Here is a 23148-nt window from a genome sequence, read left to right as displayed (position 1 = left end):
TGTAAAAAGAACATTAATAATAAATGTCCTGGTTTTTAAACACCTGATTATTTTATGCCAATATTATTGTTTTTACTGTGAGGCACATTCTGATTTTTTTAAAGTCAGTTTCTGTTAGATAAAACCACCAATGATGAGTGCATGACAGTATTTTTGTTTTGTTGTTGGTTTGAACCCTTACACAATAAAAAACCCTCAGCTCACTCAAGACCTCTCCAAAAGAAAAAGAGAAAATGTATAGCTAAAACATGAAGAGAAACACAGAGGAGGGGGAGGGGTAGGGGGAGGAGTCTGTGACTCCCTCGGGATAAAAGTCTCCACAGAGAGATCGGTGCTCAGAGTGAACAGGGACAGAAAACCAGAAACTTCGACGTGATCTCCTCCTCCTCCTCTTCATCCTCCAGCTGCTGATCTGTGAGTTTCATCACTCAGACATTCAGAGCAGAGTTCAGAGGCAGGAAAAACAGCTGACATCAGAGAGGGAGACACAAAAGGAAGAGTTCAACTCAGAGAAGAGACAGACAGACAGAGGTCAGCTGACACCAGACAGGCAGGTAAACAAACAGAGAGCGTGACATCATGGACAGGTGAGCCCCATCTGAGGTTTTTTTTTTTATTGTGATTGTTAGTTTGAATTTGCAGCTCAGTAGATGCAGGTCTGAGGATGAGGAGGTTTAAACTGTACCCCCCCCCCCCCCACCACATAACCTCCTGCTCCAGTATAATCCTCATCCAGGCTTTCAGCTCACTGAGGAAAACGTTTCAAAACGGACCGTGTGTCTGGTGGAGAGATTTTATTGAGATGTGAGATCCTTAAAAAGCTTCTGACTCGTAGAGCAGGAGGAAGCTCGCCCGTCGCCACAGCGTCACTGAGAGACTGCAGGACAGGACAGGGTTAAACTGAAACTGCTGGACTTATTAGGCTGAATTAAAATGTTATGAGGTCACTGATTTAACTCTTTCATTGTTTGTTGGGGAAAATTTGCTGCTTTGTTTGCCTCTGAGACTGGGAGGTCAGAGGTTGGAGGTCAGCGTTTGGGTGTGGAGTCTGTGTTTGAGCTTCAGTAGCTGAATGAATGAGGACTCTGAAGGAGTGTAATTAAAGGTTAGCCCTTAGCAGTTAGTGGTGAGCCAGATGTTTAGATGTGGGTGCAGCAGCAGCTGGATGCTGATTGGCTCTTGGCACTGAGCTGTTATTAAACACACTGATTACAGACTGAGCTTGTGTCAATATTTGTGAGGATGCTCTGCTTTTTGGAAGTTTGCTGGAAGCTTCAAACCTGATGAGTAATGTGTGTGTGGTCTTTCAGGTCTTGTTCTCTGTTCAAGGCTCATCATGACATCTAATCTTTTAAAATCTGTCAAGATGCACTACGAACTCATCAACAAAGTGTTTACACATGTCAGAGCATCTGTGGACTTTCTTTAGGACTGGAAGGGTCTTGGAAGCCACAGGCATCGCCCCCTGGTGGCCATTAAAGAGAATTTGGGTTTTAGGCACTGACACTTTGTGAGGTAGAAGATAGTTCCAAATAACCTACCTCAAACCATCTTTTTTTTTTTTCTTTTTTTTTTTCTTTTTGCCTGTCCCATTTGGTTAGCCGTCAGAATTGTTGTCTGAAGACCAACAAGGATACCCAATGGATTTATTTTGCCAAATGGATCATCGTGGCATTGCCGTATTGGTCCATTTGATCGACCTTTGTTTTTATTATTTATTTTATTTTCAGTTGTTACAGATGGGACAGACATGAGTGAGAGATAGGAAAGGGAGAGAGAAAGAGGACAAAAAAACCCCATCTTCTTAACAACATTTACATTTACAATAGTGGATCATACAGCAGTGGGGAATACGTTTGAATACAGTAGATGTCTTTCTGAAAGTGCTGTAACTGCTGGGGCTGTTTGTACCATCAAACATTTTATATACTCATGTTTATATATATGAATTGACTGTAAGCCCACGATCACATGTTTGAGTGCATGAAGTCAGTGAGTCATCTCCACCTGCTTCCACCAGCCGGTATGGACTGTAGGAGACAAGCAGCTGCTTTTAAGGTTGAAGGTTTTCTTGTGTGTTAGCCAGTGAGCTGATGAGTCCATCTACCTTTAATATCAACACTTTGTCCATTCAGTTTGTTTTTATTGGCTCTGCATGTCACATTTCAGAGAGGGTTGGATCCTCCAAAGCCTGACAAAACAAACTGATGGGATTTTGGGAGCTCTATTTGCCATCCAGGTTTTCCTGTAGCACAACACTTTGTTTCCACCGATCGCTGCTGAGGAAACTCTTTGTCCTCTTAAAGTGCTCCTACAATTTCTCATGTCAGGAGCGCTTTTAAGGTCCAAGTTGCTCTGTTTACATCTTTGAGAGGATTTAGTCCACATTTTAAAGAAGGAAATCAACCCATGATAAGAACATCAGAATTTTGCAAATTATGGCAACTCTTTGTACAAGGAATCTGGAGACAGACCAACATCAGACCAGAACTCAAAAAAGTTCATTAATGTGAGTAGAGAGAGCTCAGGATGGTTCAGTGTTTTAGATTTAGAGGTGTTTATTTCTAACAGCTGTGGAGCTGTGACTTTGGTTTTATAGGCGGACATTTTAATGTGATTAGAGCGAACGTTTCAGCTTAAAGAGAAACCAAGAAGTGTTCTTTCATGCTGAAGACCTTTGACTGCTTGACTGCAGTCTAAAAACAGTTTAAATCTAAAATAAAGTAAAAGAAGGAACCACAAAGTGGACATTTCTAATCAGAAAGTCAACAATTTCCCTTCCTGTCAGAAAAGCAGAGAAATCAGGTCAGGAGCTGCTGAGAGGCACTCGGAGCAGGGGGAGGGTTGTTGTTGCAACAGAGGAACAGAGGTTACTGCAGTTCAAGTTGAACTGTGTTTGTATGGAGAAATGTGTTCACTCCACAGATCTATGTGGCCATCATCATCTTTGACCCCCAACGCAGCTTCTTGTTTCAGGTTCATAAAACACTTTGTGCTATCTTTGAGCAGTTGGCTTGAGAAAAAAACTGAGTGAGAAAAAAATAAAGTGAGGATGCCTGTAAGTCACAGCTCAGGGTACAAACACCTCCTCTGAACTGTCTATTAAAAAATCCCCAAAACCTCATAAATGACCTCCTGCCTCCTTTTCCTGATGACTCAACCCTGACTCGATGGTAGACGTTCTGCTGTGGAGAAACGATGGACCAGAAATACATGATCCTACAAATGTTGTTATAAAGCATGACTGTGACTCTTTAAAAAGGCCAGAAAACCACATTTAACAATGAAAACAACATCTGTGCACATCTAAACGCAATGACCAAACAGTCCAACCAAGAACCAGAATCAGAACCTTAGAAGCACTTTTCAGTGCACAGTTCTTATTTTAGGTTTCCCTCCACTGTAGGTCCAAACATTTTCTTTCAGCTCTATTTCAAGGGTTTAACATTAAAAATGGCATGTTCAGGACATCTTACAAAACCTGTATTATTGTCCTTACAGATGGAAATACAAAGGTGGGATTATTTTATGTGAACTCTTCTTTGTTTCAGGTTGGCATATTCAGGTTCAGGATGACTTCCTATTTTGTGCACTTCCTCTTCCTCTGGTCTTTGTCTGTCATGGCCTCTGCTGAACCTGCAGGCTGTAAAATACGTATCACTGACAGAGGACTGGACATGTGTGAGTATATGAGTCATTATAATCCTAAAACAATCATATGACCGCCTTTGAGCAAGCACTTGGCGACAGTGGGAAAGAAAAACTCCCTTTTAACAAGAGGAAACCTCCAGCAGAGCCAGAGATAAATAATGACTAATAATTCAATGCAGAGAGGTCTATTAACACATAGTGAGTGATAGGGATGGGTATCGTTTATGTTTTATCCGATACCGGTGCCAAATCGGTACTTTTGAAACGGTGCCGGTGCTCAAACGGTGCTCAAACCGGTGCTCAAACCGGTGCTCAAACCGGTGCTTAAAGAATGGAGAACACAAAATTGGTCCAAAAACCTCTCATGGTCAACTGTTTTTTGTAAAAAGATAACAATGTTAGCCTTTTCTGCAGCTATGGGGCATATATGGTATCACTCTTGGCTGGAAGCAGTGCTTAAACAATGGAAAAAACACAAACTTTGTCTAAAAGCCTCTCATGTTTAACTGTTTTCCACTTTTTCTTTGGTCATTTTAGCCTTTTTGTCCAGGGTGAAGGGAGTATCTGCCATCAAACAAGAAGACAGCCGCATGTAGCTATGATGATGTTTGCTAGTTCACCTTACATGCATTAATGTAATAACGTGGTTAGCCTACTCAACGTAAATTACACACGAACAACATGAAGCTACTCACGCAGAGAAGAACGGCTGCTGCTGCATCATCATCCGTCATCATTTCTGCTACACTGGCAGGGCTAGGGGCCAGGACTCTCCTCTTCGTGTTTTTGGGGGATGTTGCATAACAGGCAACCCACCCGCAGTAGATGCGCTCGGTGTGAGGTCTCGCAGCAAGCTATCAAATACGGCGCATTTCTGGGCTTTTAAAAAAAACACTATGCGTCGCCAGGTGTTTCATCGGATTTGAGGTGTTACCTCCTTTGACAGTATCACAGTATCAGCTTAAAGCACTTGTTGCAGGCTGCTGAGTTTGCATATTTTGCTGTGAAGTACAGCCAGACTTTTGACCGCTTTGCCTTGGACATTTTTAATCTGTAGCTCTGCTCTAAAAGAACGCACGTACCTGGACCCGCCTACTATCCTCGGAAACGTAAAATTATTGGCTAGAAGTGTATCACAGCTCAGGGAAAAAAAGCACCGAAAAAAAGCACCGAAATAAAGCACCAAAATGTGCGCTGCTTTTCGGTCTGGTTACTACCGTTTATGTCAGAACCGGTGCCATCATGGCACCGGACACTGGTACCCATCCCTAGTGAGTGAATAAGAAACACCCAGTGCATCATGGGAATCCCCGGCAGCCTACACCTATTGCAGCATAACTAAGAGAGGATTCAGGGTCACCTGGTCCAGCCCTAACTATATGCTTTAGCAAAAAGGAAAGTTTGAAGCCTAATCTTGAAAGTAGAGATAGTGTCTGTCTCCCGAATCCAAATTGGAAGCTGGTTCCACAGAAGAGGGGCCTGAAAACTGAAGGCTCTGCCTCCCATTCTACTTTTAAATACTCTAGGAACAACAAGTAGGCCTGCAGAGCGAGAGCCAAGTGCTCTAATAGGGTGATATGGTACTACAAGGTCATTAAGATAAGATGGGGCCTGATTATTTAAGACCCATTTTAAGACCTAATCATTTAAGGCCAAGTTTGTGTCTCTTCCTGTAAGTCACATATTTAATAGATGTTTTCATGCAGCTTATTTTCACTCCAGTGAAAAGAATTGAAAATACACTCAACAAAAATATAAACGCAACACCTTTGTTACTGCTCCCATTCCCCATGGGATGGACGTAGAGACCTAAAATTCATTCCAGATACACAATATAACCATCCCTCCCAAACAGTGGTCACAAATCAGTCCAAATGTGTGGTAGTGGGCACATCTGCTATATTGAGATAATCCATCCCACCTCACAGGTGTGCCACATCAGGATGCTGATCTGACATCATGAGTAGTGCACAGGTGTACCTCAGACTGCCCACAACAAAAGGCCACCCTGGAATGTGCAGTTTTTTGCGCTATTGGGGGTCTGGGGACCCAGAACCGGTCAGTATCTGGTGTGACCACCATTTGCCTCATGCAGTGCAACACATCGTCGCATGGAGTCTATCAGATTGTCAATTGTGGCCTGTGGAATGTTGGTCCACTCCACTTCAATGGCTGTGCGAGGTTGTTGGATATTCGTGGGAACTGGTACACGCTGTCGTATACGCCGGTCAAGCACATCCCGAACATGCTCAATGGGTGACATGTCCGGTGAGTATGCTGGCCATGCAAGAACTGGGACATTCTCAGCTGCCATCTGCCCTGAACAATGTGAACCATGATTCATCCGTGAAGCGCACACCTCTCCAACGTGCCAGACGCCATCGGATGTGAGCATTTGCCCACACAAGTCTGTTACGGCGACGAGCTGGAGTCAGGTCAAGACCCCGATGAGGACGACGGGCATGCAGTTGAGCGTCCCTGAGACGGTTTCTGACAGTTTGTGCAGAAATTGTTTGGTTGTGCAAACCAATTGTTCCAGCAGCTGTCTGGGTGTACCTCAGACTGCCCACAACAAAAGGCCACCCTGGAATGTGCAGTTTTGTCTCACAGCAAAATGCCACAGATGCCACAAGCAATGAGGGAGCGTGCAATTGGCAGGAATGTCAACCAGATCTGTCGCCCGTGCATTGAATGTTCATTTCTCAACCATAAGCCGTCTCCACAGGCCTTTCAGAGAATATGGCAGCACATCCAACCGGCCTCACAACCGCAGACCTCGTGTAACCACACCAGCCCAGGACCTCCACATCCAGCAGGTTCACCTCCAAGATCGTCTGAGACCAGCCACCCAGGATTATCTCAATATAGCAGATGTGCCCACTACCACACATTTGGACTGATTTGTGACCACTGTTTGGGAGGGATGGTTATATTGTGTATCTGGAATGAATTTTAGGTCTCTACGTCCATCCCATGGGGAATGGGAGCAGTAACAAAGGTGTTGCGTTTATATTTTTGTTGAGTGTAATTCCCATTCCAAAAAATAAGAATGTTGGTTTTAATGGTGTCAATAGCAGACCCATTACTCCCTGTTTAAATGAAAGTCATGGAGAGAGTTGTTTATGGACAAATTCAGTATTATTTATTATTTATTGACTCACTAAGTTTCAACATGCTTACAAACCCGGTCACTCCACCAGCTCTTCATTCACATGACAGATAACTGGTATAAAGATCTAGATGATGGGAAAGGCTTCTGGGTAGTATTCTTGGACTTCAGTGCTGCATCTGATTTAATAAATTGTGATCTTTTGATTGATAAACTAAAATGTTATGGATTTTCAGCAGCTGCTTTGTGCTGGATGAAAAGTTATTTGTGTGGAAGAAGGTAAAAGGTTTATTATAACAGTATTTTTCAGAGGGCTTCGTCATGAGCCGTGGTCTACCCCAGGTCAGCTGCCTCGACCCACTTCTCTGTTTTCATGAATGATCTGCCGTATGTCCTGGGTAAATCTCATCTTGTAATGTACACCGATGAGTCCACCATGTTTTATTCAGCTAGTGACAACTCTGAGTTGACTAGCATATTATGTCCAAGTAGACGAGGCCTTTGAGGAAGAGTTTTTGTTTTTGAAGCGCTTCAGTCTCAGATGCCATCTGATGGTTATGGGGCTGCAGTCGGCACCAGAAACGGCCTTAATTTGGGTCGAGGATTGTCAAGTGTCTTGATGGACAGCCAATCGGATCCTCCGGCTCAGTGCTGGTGACATTTTTTTGGGTCTTTCACTTTTTTGTTCCATAACCCTCAGGATCATTTAAGAAATTCCAAATGACTGTCTTACGGCGTCCCACCTCAGCAGTGACGGCGTGCTGTGACTGCTTATGCAGTTCAACAACCCGACCACGTTCAGAAAGGGAAAGCTTTTTTGTCTTTGCCGTCAGAACGTCATGGACATCAGAGAGGGAGACACAAAAGTCAGAATGACATCATGACAGTCTGACTACCTGACAGAAAATGACAATGAATCCACATTTTTGCACAGATTTTGCCTTTTAAAGGCATCTTTTGATCGGGACTGTATCAAGTTTACAGTGTGCAGAACTTTAGAAAGGAGAGCAATCACAGAGGCCATCACTGACAGAAACAAGGAGCTGATGGATGACATGGAGGACATGTTGGTCAAAGTGCTCTTTCTACCACTCCCAAACATCACTGGTCAGGTTGAAAAGTTCTTCTGATTAAATGAGTTTGGGAACCTTCAGGACATTTTTGAGCTCAGCTGCTAAGTCCTTCTAAACTCCAGAGAGTTACTGATGAGGTAGTTATCTATTTAGTTATTTATTTGGAAGTTTGAAGAACTTTCTCTGCCAAAGCTCTTTAAATGTCTACTTTAGAAATGTCATCATCAGGTTTGTTTTGTGTTTACAGTGAAGTATGAAACTCAAAAATTTGTTGAAGAGGAGCTAAGTAACATCAGCATGCCGGAGATGAAGGGGGAAGACGGACGATTCCAGTACACCATCACTGAGTACGTGACCCCACAAAATCTGAAGTGATCATTTAGACCCATCCACATGTGTTTTAGTAACATCACCTCTCTGTCGGCTATGTATTAGTGTGAAGATTACAGAGCTGAATCTGACTCACGCTGATCTGCAGTTCATCCCTGATGTTGGTTTGCTGTTCGACGTTCAGAACTCATCGATCTCACTGACTTTCAACAGACGGATCCTGTACTGGTTCTTGTGAGTTCTCCTCCAGAACACATAGTTCAACCCAAGCAGTTCCACCATAGAGAACCAAATCACTCCACTAGAGCTGCTGCTCACAGGAACACTAATTGCAGATGATGTTGTTGTTGATGATAATGTTATTGCCTCTCAGTTACGACACAGGAAACATCAACGCGTCGGCTGAGGGCGTGAACATCAACACAGCTCTGAACCTGATCAGAGATGAGGAGGGACGGCTGAAGATCAATAACATCACTTGTGATGCCAATATCAGCAAAATGAGTGCAAAGTTCAGTGGAACGCTGGGGTAATCAATTACAGTGATTCAATAAACAATAAACATTAAATGCATGATGTGACTTATGTGACAGTATCAGCCAACCAGGAAGCTCTGTGTCTTTTTTAAAGGAGAGTTTACGGCTTCCTGGCCAGATTTCTGACAACAGGCATGCGCTTCCTCCTCAACCAAAAGGTACCTGGTCACCTGTCACTCTCTGACATGTCTGTCTTTCTCCTGTCTCTCCTCCCTCACCTGTCTCCCCATCCGTCTGTCTCACCTCCCTCACCCATCCCTCTCTCCCTCACCTCTTGCGCTCACCTGTGTCATCTCCCTCACCTGTCTCCTTTGTGTCACCTGTGTCACCTGTCCCATAACTCCCTCTCTCTCTCTCACCGGTCTCCTCTATCTCTTTCGCTCAGATCTGCCCGGCTCTGGATCATGCCGCTCTGGTTCTTGTGAACTCACTGTTGGAGACGATCCCAGTGAGGACAGAAGTTGATCAGTTTATTGGAATCGATTATTCGCTGATTGATGATCCCGTGGTGACGTCCCGGAGCCTCGACATGCACTTCAGGGTGAAGATTACCTGAGATTACCTGATGTAGTTTTTATAGAGGCCATAAATGAATTGTGTCTGTTGTTTCCTCAGGGGATGTTCTTCGACCTTTCTCACCAGAACGTCTCGTTGGTGAACTATGCTGTGGAACCCGTCATCAAAGAGTATGACCGGATGGTATACTTGGCACTGTCCGAGTTCTTCTTCGACAGTGGCTTGTTCTCCTACTACACGGCCGGAGTCTTTCAGATGCACATAGTCAATGAAAAGGTCAACCAGCATAAACAAAACATTTAGACTTAACCCTAACCCAGAACCATAAAAACCAGAACATCTAAAACCATCACAGAAGTCACTAGTTTCCTGTTTGCTGTTTGTTTCTTGTACCTGCTCAGATGCCCAAAGATCTGGAGATGTTATTGAGAACCACCTACTTTGGACTCATCATGATGCTGGTGAGCAGACACAGCAGAAACATGACTGAAACACAAGAGCAACACAATAGAAACAGAACAGAGATGAAGTGCAAGAGTAAAGGCTCATTAAAAAAGAGGTTTGTTTAATGGGATGCACCACCAGATATTGGGTAAAGCAGAAATGTCAGAATCCCAGCTAAAAACTCACAAAAGCATTTCAACAACCACCAAACAGCTAAAACAACAAACAATTAAAGAACTGGTAAACAGATTCTGCAATTCAATTTAATTTTATTTATATAGTCGCCTCAAGGTGCTTCATATGGTAAGGTAGATACAGAGAAAAATCCAACAATCACATGACCCCCTACGAGCAAGCACTTTGGCAACAGTGGGAAGGAAAAACTCCCTTTTAACAGGAAGAAACCTCCGGCAGAACCAGGCTCAGGGAGGGGCGGGGCCATCTGCTGTGATTGGTTGGGGTGAGAGAAGGAAGACAGGATAAAGACATGCTGTGGAAGAGAGACAGAGGTTAATAACATATATGATTCAATGCAGAGAGGTCTGTTAACACATAGTGAGTGAGAAAGGTGACTGGAAAGGAAAAACTCTCCTGAGTTTCTCTGATACACCGGCTACATAGGGGATGACAATGTTGTTGCGTCTGTCCTTCTTATCCTCCCTCGCTGGTGTCTGGTCTTCTTTTCTGTGCCTCTTTGCTGACTTTAAGAACGCCCATTTAGGATAGCCGCACGTTTTGAGTGCTTCCTTTACATGTGTGTGTTGCTTCTTTTTTCCTTCAGGCTTAGAGGGAACATGTTCTGCCCGGTGGTGTAGGGTCCTAATTACTCCAAGTTTGTGTTCCAGAGGGTGATGGGAGTCAAAGAGGAGGTACTGGTCCGTGTGTGTGGGCTTCCGGTAAACTTCGATGTTGAGTTTGCTGTTCTCTTCAATGTGCACGGCGCAGTCCAGGAAAGGCAAACAGTCGTCCTTTGTGTCTTCCCTGGTGAACTTGATGCTTTTATCCACAGCGTTAATGTGCGCAGTGAAGGATTCCACTTCTTGTGTCTTGATTTTGACCCAGGTGTCGTCCACATATCTGTACCAGTGGCTGGGTACTCTTCCCTGAGCAAAGATCACAACATCACTGTTTTACCAGCTGATAAGGGAAGATGCACCGTGGTCCTAAATACTACAGATTACCACACAAAGATCACTACACTCCTCAGTGACAACAATACCTACGAAGCCTTAAAGCGAGACCCCACAAGCAGCTACAAAAAGAAAGTTATAGCTTGCATTCAAGACTTTGAAAAGGACAAAATCACTGACCGCCTTACATATCACCGTCTTTACCCAGGGGATACCATACCCTGCATTTACGGACTTCCTAAAATCCACAAGGAAGCTGTCCCACTCAGACCCAAAACACCTTGCTACCATCCTTGCACCTCTCGTGGAGAACACCCCACACCACATCAAGAACTCCACTGACTTCACCGACAAGGTCCAGAAACTTACCCTGGATCCAGATGAAACGATGGTGTCCTTTGATGTAGTCTCTCTCTTCACTTGCATACCCACCACAGAGGCCGTGGAGACTGTCAGAAGGATGGAAGTAGTCTGAACAGTTTATGGCTGGGGTGACTGGAGTCCTTGATGATCCTTCCCGCTTTACTGAGGCACCGCTTCCTGTAGATGTCTTGGAGGGAGGGAAGCTCACCTCCAATTATCCGTTCAGAGCACCGCACTACTCCCTGGAGAGCTTTGCGGTTGTAAGCAGTGCTGTTGCCGTACCAGGTGGTGATGCATCCAGTAGAAGGAAGCAATAGAACGTCCTGAGGATGCGGGCGCTTATGCCTAATCTTTTCAGTCTCCTGAGAAAGAAGAGGCGCTGCTGCGCCTTCTTCACTGTTTTGTTTATGTGTCCTGACCACGTAAGATCCTCAGCCAGATGTACACCAAGAAACCGGAAGCTGCTCACTCTCTCCACAGCAGCGCCGTTGATGGTGATGGGGGTGTGTACTTCTCTGCACCTCCAGAAGTCCACTATCAACTCCTTTGTCTTTGCGACGTTGAGGGTGAGATGGTTGTCTTGACACCAGTGGGTCAGGGCGCTGACCTCCTCCCTGTAAGCCGTCTCATCACCGTTGGTGATAAGACCCACCACTGTAGTGTCGTTTGCAAACTTGACAATGATGTTGGAATTGTTAACCTCAGTGTGTGAAGAGGACTCTCCATTTACATGCACAAACTGGAGTCTATTAGATAGATATGATACAAACCACTGCAGTGCAGTACCTGTAATACCTACAGCATGTTCTAATCGCTCTAATAGGATATTATGGTCGACAGTATCGAACGCTGCACTGAGGTCTAGCAGGACAAGCACAGAGATGAGTCCACTGTCAGAGGCCATAAGAAGATCATTTGTAACCTTCACTAAAACTGTTTCTGTGCTGTGATGAGCTCTGAAACCTGACTGAAACTCTTCAAATAAACCTCTGCAGATGATCTGTTAGCTGTTTGACAACTACTCTTTCAAGGATGTTTGATATAAAGGAAGGTTGGAGATCGGCCTATGGAAGTAAGACTGCTGGGTCTAGAGATGGTTTTTGAGTAAAGGTTTAACTACAGCCAGCTTGAAGGCCTGTGGTACATAGCCGATCATTAGAGATAGGTTGATCATATTTAAGATCGAAGCATTAATTAATGGCAGGACTTCTTTGAGCAGTTTTGTAGGAATGGGGTCTAAAAGACACGTTGATGGTTTGGAGGAAGTAATTATTGAAGTTAACTCAGAAAGATCAATTGGAGAAAAAGAGTCTAACTTAACATCAATGGTAGTAAGAGTAGCTGTAGATAATATTACATCTGTGGGATGATTATTGGTCATTTTTTCTCTAATGATTAAAATTTTATTTGTGAAGAAGTTCATGAAGTCATTACTAGTTAATGTTAAAGGGATGGTTGGCTCAACAGAGCTCTGACTTTTTGTCAGCCTGGCTACAGAGCTGAAGAGAAACCTGGGGTTGTTCTTATTTTCTTCAATCAGTGATGAATAGTAAGATGTTCTGGCTTTGCGGAGGGCTTTCTTATAAAGCAGCAAACTATTTCTCCAGGCTAAATGATGATCCTCTAAATTTGTGACACGCCATTTCCTCTCCAGATTACGAGTCATCTGCTTTAGGGTACGTGTTTGAGAATTATACCACGGAGTCAGGTACTGTCATGGTCCTGGGCCATGTTGGCCCAGTATTCTTAGTTTTCTTGTATGTTTGTATTTTGTTCCCTATTTAGGCCATATTTCCTGAGTTGCCCTGTTGTGTTGTTCCCTAAGTGTTTTCCCTTCGTGGCTTTTACCCCCTGTGTTCCCCTCTGTGTATCTGTGAGCCCTCGTCTCTCCTTATATTTTATTCCATGTTTCCCCTGCCCGTTATGTCTAAGTTCTCCCCGTGCTCTCTCTCCCCCCTGTGTGCCCTCTGTGTATTTATGAGCCCTCGTCTCCCTTTGTGGTTGTTCCATGTTTCCCCTGCCCGTTATGTCTGTGTTTTCCCCGTGCTCTCTCTCCTCCTGTCCGAACCTCTGTACTTCCTGTTTGACTCTGCCTGTCTCCCGTCAGTGTTATGTTCACCCCGCCCTGTCTCGTTATGGTTATCTGTGTCAGCTGTGTTCCCCGTGTGTTCCCACTTTCCTCGTTAACCCTCTGTGTATTTCTGTCTGCGTCTCCCTCTGTTCGGCGTCGCGTTCTCCCTCATGCTGTGTGTGATTCTCCCCGTGGTTCCTGGTTTACTTTATGTTTAGCTTTCCCAGTTTAGTTTAGTACTGTTTTCGTGTTCCACTTTTTGCCAGCATTAAAGCTGTGTTTTTGAGTTTATGTTTTGTCTCCGTGAGTTTGCGTTTGGGTCCTCTCCTGCCTGCCACACAGCCGAATCATGACAGGTACTTCTGATTTGAGACCTTAGTTTTCACAGGAGCTACAGTATCCAGAGTCGTACGTAGTGAGGAGGTGAAATTATTAACAAGATAATCGACCTCTGTTGGAGCAGCGTTCAGATAGCTGCTTTGCTCTGTGTTGGTACAGGGCATTGAAGATGATAACAGTGGGTGGATTATATTCTTAAACTTAGTTACAGCGCTTTCAGAAAGACATCTACTGTGATAAAGTCTACTCTCCACCGCTGTGTAATCAATTATTGTAAATGTAAATGTTATCAGGAAATGATCAGACAGGAGAGGGTTTTCAGGAAACACTGTTAAATGTTCAGTTTCTATGCCATATGTTAAAACAAGGTCTAGAGTGTGATTAAAGTGGTGGGTGGGTTCTTTTACGTTTTGAGAGAAACCAACTGAGTCAAAAAGATGTAAACACAAAGCATGGAACCCATGTTCACCCAACGGTTCACCATGACTAGAAACAGGTGAGATTACAGCTGAACTTAAACTACTGACACAGATGAAGTAAAACATAATGCACACGGACAAAAAGGCTAACACAACAAAACAGGAAACATACATGGGAACTGAACAGTGACGAAGTCCAACTGAAACACTGGGTCAAGGAACCCTGACACACATGTGAAAAACATTGAAATCAATTCCCTCTTACTTTTGCTGTCTTGCTTCAGTCAAGTTAAAAACTTCCTGCCTAGCTGTATCTCTCAGTGTGCTTCATTTCCCAAATACTGCAAAATTCGGCAAAATTGCAAAATGCTTATGTGAAACTCCACGGCAGACCCGAAGCCATATTTGTGCTTTGCAGCATATTTTATTTGCACATACAGTTGCTGAATATACATATGAACGGCCGCAGTGTCCTAATTCCAAACACCAGCAACAACAAACATAGGTACAATATTTGGCTTTATATTTTTGTGTTTTAATAATAATAATAATAATAATAATAATACATTTTATTTGAAAGCGCCTTTCAAAACACTCAAGGTCACTGTACATAGTAGAGTAAAAGCAACATAAAAGCAAGAAGTTTACAGAATCATAAAAGCATAAGACATAAACAAATAAAATAGCAGAGTGGAGAGGTTATGTGGGATAAGCTATTTTGTACAAGTGGGTTTTGAGTTTGGACTTAAAGAGAGAGAAGGAAGAGATGTTTCTTAAATCAGGAGGTCGGGAATTCCAGAGTCGTGGAGCAGCTGAAAGCCCTGCTCCCCATGGTTGCAAGACGGGGGGAAGGGACGGAGAGAGAAAGGGAAGAAGAAGATCTGAGACAACGAGATGGGGCGGTGATCTTAACCAGATCAGAGAGATATGGAGGAGAGAGATGATGAATAGCCCTAAATGTATACAAGAGTATTTTGAAATTGATGCGATATTTGACCGGGAGCCAATGAAGCTGCTGCAAGACAGGAGTGATGTGGTGGACAGAAGGGGTCCTGGTGATGATAGGGGCAGCAGAGTTCTGGACGCGTTGGAGCTTGTGGATGGATTTTTGAGTAAGACCAAAAAGAAGTGAATCACAATAATCAATCTGGGAAGTAACAAGGCTATGGACAAGAAGGGCAGCGGCATGTGGGGAGAGAGAAGGACGGAGACGATTAATGTTGCGCAATTGAAAATATGCAGACCGAGTAATATTATTAATGTGTGAATTGAAAGATAGAGTGCTGTGGAGGATGAGACCCAAGCTTTTCACAGAGGAAGAAACGAAGACCGGCGAGTTATTGATAGTAACACAGAAACTGTTGGTTCTGGATAATGTAGATTTAGAGCCGACCAAGAGGAGCTCGGATTTATTACTGTTGAGTTTGAGAAAATTAGAAGAGAACCATGAATTTAGTTCAGCTAAACAGAGGGTGAGGGAGGATGGGGGAAGAGCAGAATCAGGTTTAGTGGACAGATAAAGCTGGGTGTCATCGGCATAACAGTGAAACTGGATATTGTATTTACGGAAAATATGTCCAAGCGGTAGATAATGAAAAGAAGGGGCCCAGGACAGATCCCTGGTGCACGCCAGTGGTCAGAGGAAAGGGCTGAGAAGTAAAGGATTTGAGTTGAATGAACTGAGTGCGATCAGACAAGTATGATATGATGAAGATATGGTTTTATCCTCAATTACTTTGAAACAGTGGCCTCTGCTGTGATATCATTGTGTTTTTGATGAAGTCTCACAAGTGTCAGCTTTATTTTGATATCAAGATGATTTACACAGTTTGTAATTGCTGAGAAATAGTCAGTTAGCTCTGGGCACGTCATTTTCCAGCAGGAATGTTAGGAATAACCCTGGGGCTTAACAAGTTAATAAAGTTAAACTTTTCAGTGTGTAACACCAGCCTGATTTTCTGTTCTCCTTGTGTACTCTGGGTAGAACCCGGCACTGGTGGATGCTCCACTGTCTCTCCAGCTCGCCGTCAACTCTCCGCCCAAAACCTCCATCAAGACGTCTGGAGCCACGGTTGTCATGACTGCCATCGTCAATGTGATGGTGCTGCCTCCAGGTCAGCCTCCGGTTCAGCTGAGCAGCATGACCATGGTATACACACACACACACACACACACACACACACACACACACACACACACACACACACACACACACACACACACACACACACACACACACACACTAAAGACTGTACACTGTGGTCTGGTTTGATACTGCTGATCACTGCGTCATGATAACGTTCTTAAGGACTTGTTTAGGATTACTGGTGTTGTTTTAAAATGGGTCATGTCATATCTAACAGATCTTTTACTGTTGTATGAGTCAGTGATATCTGAAATAACAGTTCTGCCTTTGATAGAAATTGTCTTAGCTGGGCTGGTCTGGTTGCCACGCTGGTGACCTGATAATCTGGTGAAGACTGGATGGCTGCACTGGTCCTTTTAAAAGGCTGATTATATGTGTTTGATGGCTTTTAATCTGAGGCAGAAAGACAAACTCCAAATCCACCCTAACCGGAGGGAGGATAACAGCTGTTCTTTAAAAACACACCGCAGGAACCTCTCATGACTTCCTTATCATCTAATGAATATTTCTAAACTCAGACTGCTGGTGTCAAAAGGCTGAACTGCTCTTACTGATTATTGTGACCGTCGTCTTTCTTCTGTTTTAACAAATTAGCTTTGACTTGTCTTCAGACTGTGCAAAATGCTGCGTCAAGACTTTTACCTGTCACCAGCTGAAGCTCACATGTCACTCCATGAAGTCACTCCATGGCTTCTCTTCATTGGCTGCCAATGTAAAATAAATGGCCTGCATTTGTATAGCGCTTTACTTAGTCCCTAAGGACTCCAAAGCGCTTTACACGTTCAGTCATCCACCCATTCACACACACATTCATACACTGGTGATGGCAGCTACATTGCAGCCATAGCTGCCCTGGGTACAAGGATATTTGGCATGCAGCCTGGAGCAGCCTGGGATCGAACCACCGACCTTCTGGTTAGTGGCTGATCTGCTCTGCCACCTGAGCTACAACCACCCCATTTTAAATGTATTTTAGGTTTCACCTTAAAATTCTAGTTTTAACTTGTAGCGCCCTACATGGTGAAGCTTCCCAGTATATCTCTGACCTGCTGAAACCCCATCATTCTTCCTGAGCTCCTAGGTCATTAAGTCAATGCCCCACACACTCGGTTCATGCTGTAAAGACTCCTTTGAATCCTTTTAAAAGTTACTAAGCTTTACTTATATAACATCATACAGAGAATATATCTGTCCCAGGCAAAGAAATGAAGACGAAGACCCTAAAGAAACTCTGAAATTGTCTGTGTCTAGGCAGGCAGGACTCGAGGAGGCGGAAGAAACTCAAAATACACAGCTTTATTGCTGGGATGAAGCAGAACAGAAAAACACTAACTAAACTGGGAGTACCGAATAACTAGACAGGTTGGAAAACAGAGCACACAGAGGGAGAGAGGGTGAACAGACGTTAAGGACGCGACAGTGACACAAAGGCACACTGGGCTTAAATACACTGAGGGAGTCATCAAGGAATTAGAGACAGAAGGGGAACACAGCTGGGAGAAATAAGACCTAACGAGACAGGGGGAGCAAAGCTGGAACACTGACATCAGACAGGAACAAGAACCTTCAAAGTAAAACAGGAAACAAAACACACTTTACTAAGACACGGACTAGACAGAGAGAGACAGACTTGACACTGACCAAAGCCTACTAAATAATAATCATAATCAAAACAGTATCACTGATAAATCAAACCATAAATCATAATCTAGAAAAACAGAAAGCTGGGTCAACATGACCCAGAACCGTGACAGAAATGTGGTTGAAGCATCCCTATGGCTTCAGTGTTTGCGCCTTCTTGTCATTTATGATCTTTGAGCCTTTCAACAAGAAAAAACTCACAGACTTTGAGGTGGAAACTAAAAGCGTCTTTTTCCCTTCTTGCAGGAGACCAAGTTCAATGCCAAAGTTTCCATGAGAGGAAAACGTCTGTCTGTTCACACTGACCTACGCAGGTTTGCATGTTTCACTTCTTTGTTTCTGCAACATGTTCATTAAATATCAGATTGGCCTAACCCAGTCACCCCACACTCACTCGATTGTGTTTGCACATTGAAATCTGTAGCAAGATTTTTTTCCTGTAGCAATATTTGAATCTTGATCTTCCTTACTGTGAAAATCAGTCTCAAGTTTCAAGTTTTATTTTATCCTATATATGTAAGAGTGGCACATCACTACCAGCAAAGAAATTCTTAGGCTCAGAGCCCCCTCAATATTTCATGTAGAAAAAAAGCAAAATTGCACACAAGGTAATACTAATACAAAACACAGTATATCCTTGTAACTCCTTGGCTCTTGAGGGAGGCGGCCGCACTTTCTCTCTCTCCCTTATCTTCCCTGCTGGGCTTCTCATGTCTTTTATATAGTCTCGATTATTCTCTAACCCAGGGGTCGGCAACCTTTCTGATGACGAGCGCATCTAAAATTTCCTCAGAAGTCAGTGTGCCATATGACTGCATTAGCAATAAATTTAATAACGCTCTACATGAACAGTTACACACTGTATAGAACAACTTTATAGGATTATATTTGTGTGCAGATGTTGGCAGCTGTCAGCGAATAGTTATCAGCTATTATGAAACAAAAAAAAGACTTTTTATCCATAACAGCAAATGAACTGCACAACAGAAAATACAAATGCTATTTATGGTCTCCTCACAACAATGATAAGAAAAATAAACTGGGCCAATATGATGACATGTTTGTTAATACAGAGACACACATGTGAATGTGATCTCTGGTCTCCCACTCAGAGACACAGGTCTCCAAGTGTCCAGCATTCAGAGGCTGCCTGAGGACTCATGTGATAGAAAATCTGCTCACACAGACATGTAGAGCCAAATACTGTCAATAAGGCCTCTGCAATGTTCTGAAGACAGTTAAACTTGTCAGGCAGTGATGTCCAGCAGGTGAACATGCAGCTCCATGAACACGCACAGCTGTGGATTCCAGCTGTGTTCGTAGTTCTGCAAACTTTGACCCCACAGAGTCGAGCTTTTCTGTTCAATCAACTGCATTTCAATGTCGCATTAACTGGCATTAACTCAGCCAGTTAATGTGAGACAAACCCAGCTGCTCTTTAAAGCTTTCTGGTTTGATCAGAAAAGAAAATATTGGTCCATACGCCTGAAAGTCCTGAAAACACATTGTGAATTCTGTCTCGAGTACGGATGTATTCGTGTTTTTCCGTGGTGCTGATGCTGCGCTGAGCGGACAGCTGCTGAAGAATTTAAAGTGTCAGAATGTGGAAATTTAAACATCGCTTGAAAAAACTGCCAGCTAGCAACGTCCCTCTCACTGGTAGGCTAAGTTATTTTTAGCTAATTACAAGTTGAATCTGGTAGTTGGGGTTGTTAGCTAAGATACTGTCATTAAGAAGCGGCACAACTAATGTGTCTATGTGAGCTAATTTGCGATGTGCACCACTGGTGCGGCCATTTATTTTTTTAATGCACCTTCTGAGATTAATTCACTGCGTGTCGTGCCCAGGCCTGGACTGGGACAAAACATCAGCCTGGGCATTTTGACTAGAGACCGGCCCCCCAGGTATTAAAGCCATAAAGCCTTTGAATGAAAACAGACGCTGTGGTGACAGTGATGTACAGTCTTGTTGGTATATGTGTGATTTCTATACATTTTACATCAGATAAAAACTTTGGTTGTTAGATTCAGATAATTATTTATTAAAAGCGAAACATTTCATACTGTACTAATGTATGCATATTTCATGTGTTTTTATTTGATGTAGGTTTGGGAGAGAGCAGGGATGGGAGGTGTGTGTGTGGGGGTGGTGTTCTTATTACTGCGGCATATTACTGTGAAAACAAACCTTTATATGCTGTTGCAAAAAGCAATAAAAAATATTGTTTAATAAAAAATAAATAAATAAATAAAAGCGAGACATTTTAACTGAAAATAAGAAAGAAAAGTATTTCTTTGTGCCCCCCTCTCCCTGTTAATGCCCTACCTGCCCTCTGGCAACACTTTGCTAGACACGCCCCTGCACAGTTACCAGCTGTCAGCTACTTAGAAAAGGATCCTGGTGTTATTTGTCTCTCAGAAACAGTTCATAACTTCAACTCATCCATGTCACCTAAAAGGTAAACCTGTTTCTCCATCACAGCTCTGATGATTCAGTAAGGACATCTCCTGGTTTCATCTTCATGTTTCCCTCTCACCACATATCCAAACCGACATCATGACTAGCAGCTTTACAGCTGTGGCTCCAGCAAACATCAGCTGATACTAGAAATTAATATTAAATAAATTCTAACAACAGCTGATCAAACGTGCTGCTGTTGTTTAGCGTGACATCTGCTGATCATTGATCAGTTTCATGATTGAAGGAGCAACAGGAGAGGGAGGGGGAGAGACTGAGAGAAGAAGAGGCAGCTGTGCAGCGTAACGACGCAGAAAAACTGCAGCTTTGTGTTCCTTTTCACCTCAATAAGAAACACGTAATATTTTCACTGAATACGGGATGATTCCGTTTTTTATGGGACAGTTGGCAACTCTACTAACTGACCTTATGAATAAAATAAAGTTCATTATCAGTAACATCAATTACCCACCCAGCTGTATAGAAACTCCGTCATGCTAGCTACAATACAGTTACAATAACTCAACTGACGGTAAAAAGTCAGCATAACGAAAATAAACTCCACCTAAACTTGGTTTATATCTGACTCAGATAGACTGCAGGTCATAACTTCTTACCTGGAGTTCACCTGACACTCAGACCGGCGGCCGCCTCGGGTCTCGCCGCCTCGGGTCTCTCCTCCTCCTGCCTCTCCTTCCCTCATCCACCTGCTGGGTTAGGGTTGAAGACACACAGACTAAATACACACAGGAGGATAATGAGGGAAATGGAAACACATGGGGAAACAGCTGACACACATGAACATAACGACGTCACGAGGGGAAAGTAAAACTAAAAACATTGAACATAGGAACACAGGACCCCTTCAAAATAAAACAGGAAACATAATGAGACGCAGACATGACTACATGAACTTGACAACGTAAGACAGACATGAAACACATGAAGGGCAAGGGAGACTTCACAGGGGTTGGAAGACACAAAGGGAATCTAAAAACAAATGAACTAGAAAAGCTGGGCAATGAGTTTAATCACATACTATAAACATCAAAATAAACTAAAACTCAAAACACCGGGTCATAAGACCCAGGATCGAGACAACATAACATAACATCTTGAAGAAGAACAACGGGAATTCAGACCTGGTGACCAGTGACGGACATTAGACCAACTCTTAAATTGGATGCAGTTTGTTCGCACTAACCAAAACAACTGCCATCTTCATCTCATGCGCCCCCCCCCCCCCCCTGGCGCCAGCTGGATGCTCAAGGCAAAAGCTAAGGGGAATAACAATTCTCCTTCAGATAACAAGACTGTGTTGTCACGTGTCTGTGAAGGTTCTCAGTCATCCAGGTCATCGTAGTCAAAGGAGCTTGCAAAGAAAAGCATCTGGACTTCTTTAAGTTGCTTGAAGACGGGTAACCCTAACCCTAATCCAGTTTTGAGATCCCTTCCCAGACGCCTTAACGCCCACTCACATCCTGGGCCATCTGACCTCAGGAATTCGCATGATAAGGTGGGGCCAGGTTTCACAATGAACACACCCGAAACTCTGGCTGATTGGGACCCACGCCCAGTTTCCCACCTTGGCTCAGGCGATTAGAGGATCATCAGGGGGTCCTTTTGTCCCTCTGTGGGGGGAAACTCCCACTAGGTTTATATCTGGGACTCTCCACCATTTGACCTTAGAACTGAAGAAGCTTCTCGGATGAGAGGTGAAACGTCTTCAAGCAACTTAAAGAAGTCCAGACGCTTTTCTTTGCAAGCTCCTTTGACTGTGTTGTGACTTTCTCCCTCCTCGTTCAAGGTCACCCGCGTCGACTGAAGATTGTTGACTTTGCTTAACCGGGAGAAGGGACACTTTCTCTCGGCTGAATGAGGAACACACACACATACACACACATACGCATGTACACTGACACAGACCTACACTCACCCCCCCATCCCCTCCAAACGCCTCCGAAGCGTCTGTCTGCTATGTTGTGAGATGTGATGATTCATGTGCTAAGGGTTTTTTTTCTGTTGGATCTCCCTGTTGGAGCTCAGTCTGGAGGGAGTTCTTTGTTCTCCTCATCTTTCCTCATGTTGTGCATTTTCAATTGTTATACCTCTCTGACCTGTTTTGCAGTCCAGCAGCCTGATGGCCTGTGGGTAGAAACTGTCCCTGAATCTGGTCCTGTGAAGAGTGTTAGGCTGGGTGGGCTGGGAGCAGAGAGGATCATCTGGGCCTGTAGAGGTCCTGGATGACCGGCAGCTCAGACCTGGTGCTATGCTGTGCATAGAACTTCCAGTATGTTCTGGAAGCTGTTGAAGAACTTCTGGTATGATGGCGCCTGTGTTTGGCTCTGCCGCTGCCGGGTGCAGTTTGTCGCGCTCCACTTTTGTATAATTTTTTTCTGCTCTGCTGTTCTCATTTAGTTTTAACGATGTATTGGCTGCCTTGGTGTATGATCGTCTGGCTTTGCTATCCATCCGATCCTCTATGATGCCTCACGATGTCTCTTCGTCCTCCTTTCGGCATTTTCCACCCTCCTCCATCAGCTGGATCTTCGTCGGGCATTTTCGCCACGGAGAAGGAGAAGAGGAGGTATTCAGGTAAAGCTCAGGCTTTACTGGCGGTGGGGTTCGGCTGGTAAGCGACGCCGAGCGTGCCTTGTCTCCTGAGCTCAGAGAAGCTCCATGGAGGGGGACTTGTTTTCCACGTCCCTGTTTGGATACGCTGGGCCCGGCTCTTTGAGACCGGCCTGCCTGAGGAGGGTTTATCCAGACTCTTCTGCCGGCTGGCTTTTTCTTCCCACGGTGAGCGGATTCTACGAGCGTGATGGTTCAAACCCTGAGTTTCCTTTAACTCGAGCCTCCGCAAATACAGAGGCTTCTACTGAATATGGCGCTTTTTAACACTCGATCTCTGTCTAATAAATC

The 23148-nt window shown here is 43.9% G+C and overlaps 1 protein-coding gene across 6 annotated transcripts in view; it reads left to right on the top strand.

Moving 5' to 3' along the window:
* The first annotated feature begins 291 nt into the window (after window positions 1-291).
* Window positions 292-23148, top strand: part of pltp (phospholipid transfer protein) — a 31304-nt gene continuing 8447 nt past the window's right edge. For 2 of the 6 annotated variants that reach the window (XM_026166639.2, XM_080301075.1), the window contains exons 1-11: window positions 292-414; window positions 3552-3681; window positions 8081-8180; window positions 8269-8397; window positions 8537-8692; window positions 8794-8857; window positions 9085-9240; window positions 9315-9491; window positions 9617-9676; window positions 15966-16130; window positions 18015-18082. In XM_026166639.2, the coding sequence (XP_026022424.1) occupies window positions 3573-3681; window positions 8081-8180; window positions 8269-8397; window positions 8537-8692; window positions 8794-8857; window positions 9085-9240; window positions 9315-9491; window positions 9617-9676; window positions 15966-16130; window positions 18015-18082 (1184 nt within the window). In that variant the 5' untranslated portion in view covers window positions 292-414; window positions 3552-3572. Of the gene's footprint in view, window positions 588-3551; window positions 3682-7847; window positions 7971-8080; window positions 8181-8268; window positions 8398-8536; window positions 8693-8793; window positions 8858-9084; window positions 9241-9314; window positions 9492-9616; window positions 9677-15965; window positions 16131-18014; window positions 18083-23148 lie in introns of those variants that run through there. The other 4 variants (XM_080301076.1, XM_080301078.1, XM_026166642.2 and 1 more) reach the window with 4 other exon arrangements.

This window comes from Astatotilapia calliptera, chromosome 5 (genome assembly GCF_964374335.1).
Source record: "Astatotilapia calliptera chromosome 5, fAstCal68.1, whole genome shotgun sequence".
In the NCBI taxonomy this organism is placed as follows: domain Eukaryota; kingdom Metazoa; phylum Chordata; class Actinopteri; order Cichliformes; family Cichlidae; genus Astatotilapia; species Astatotilapia calliptera.
This window is presented reverse-complemented; position numbering and strand designations above follow the sequence as displayed.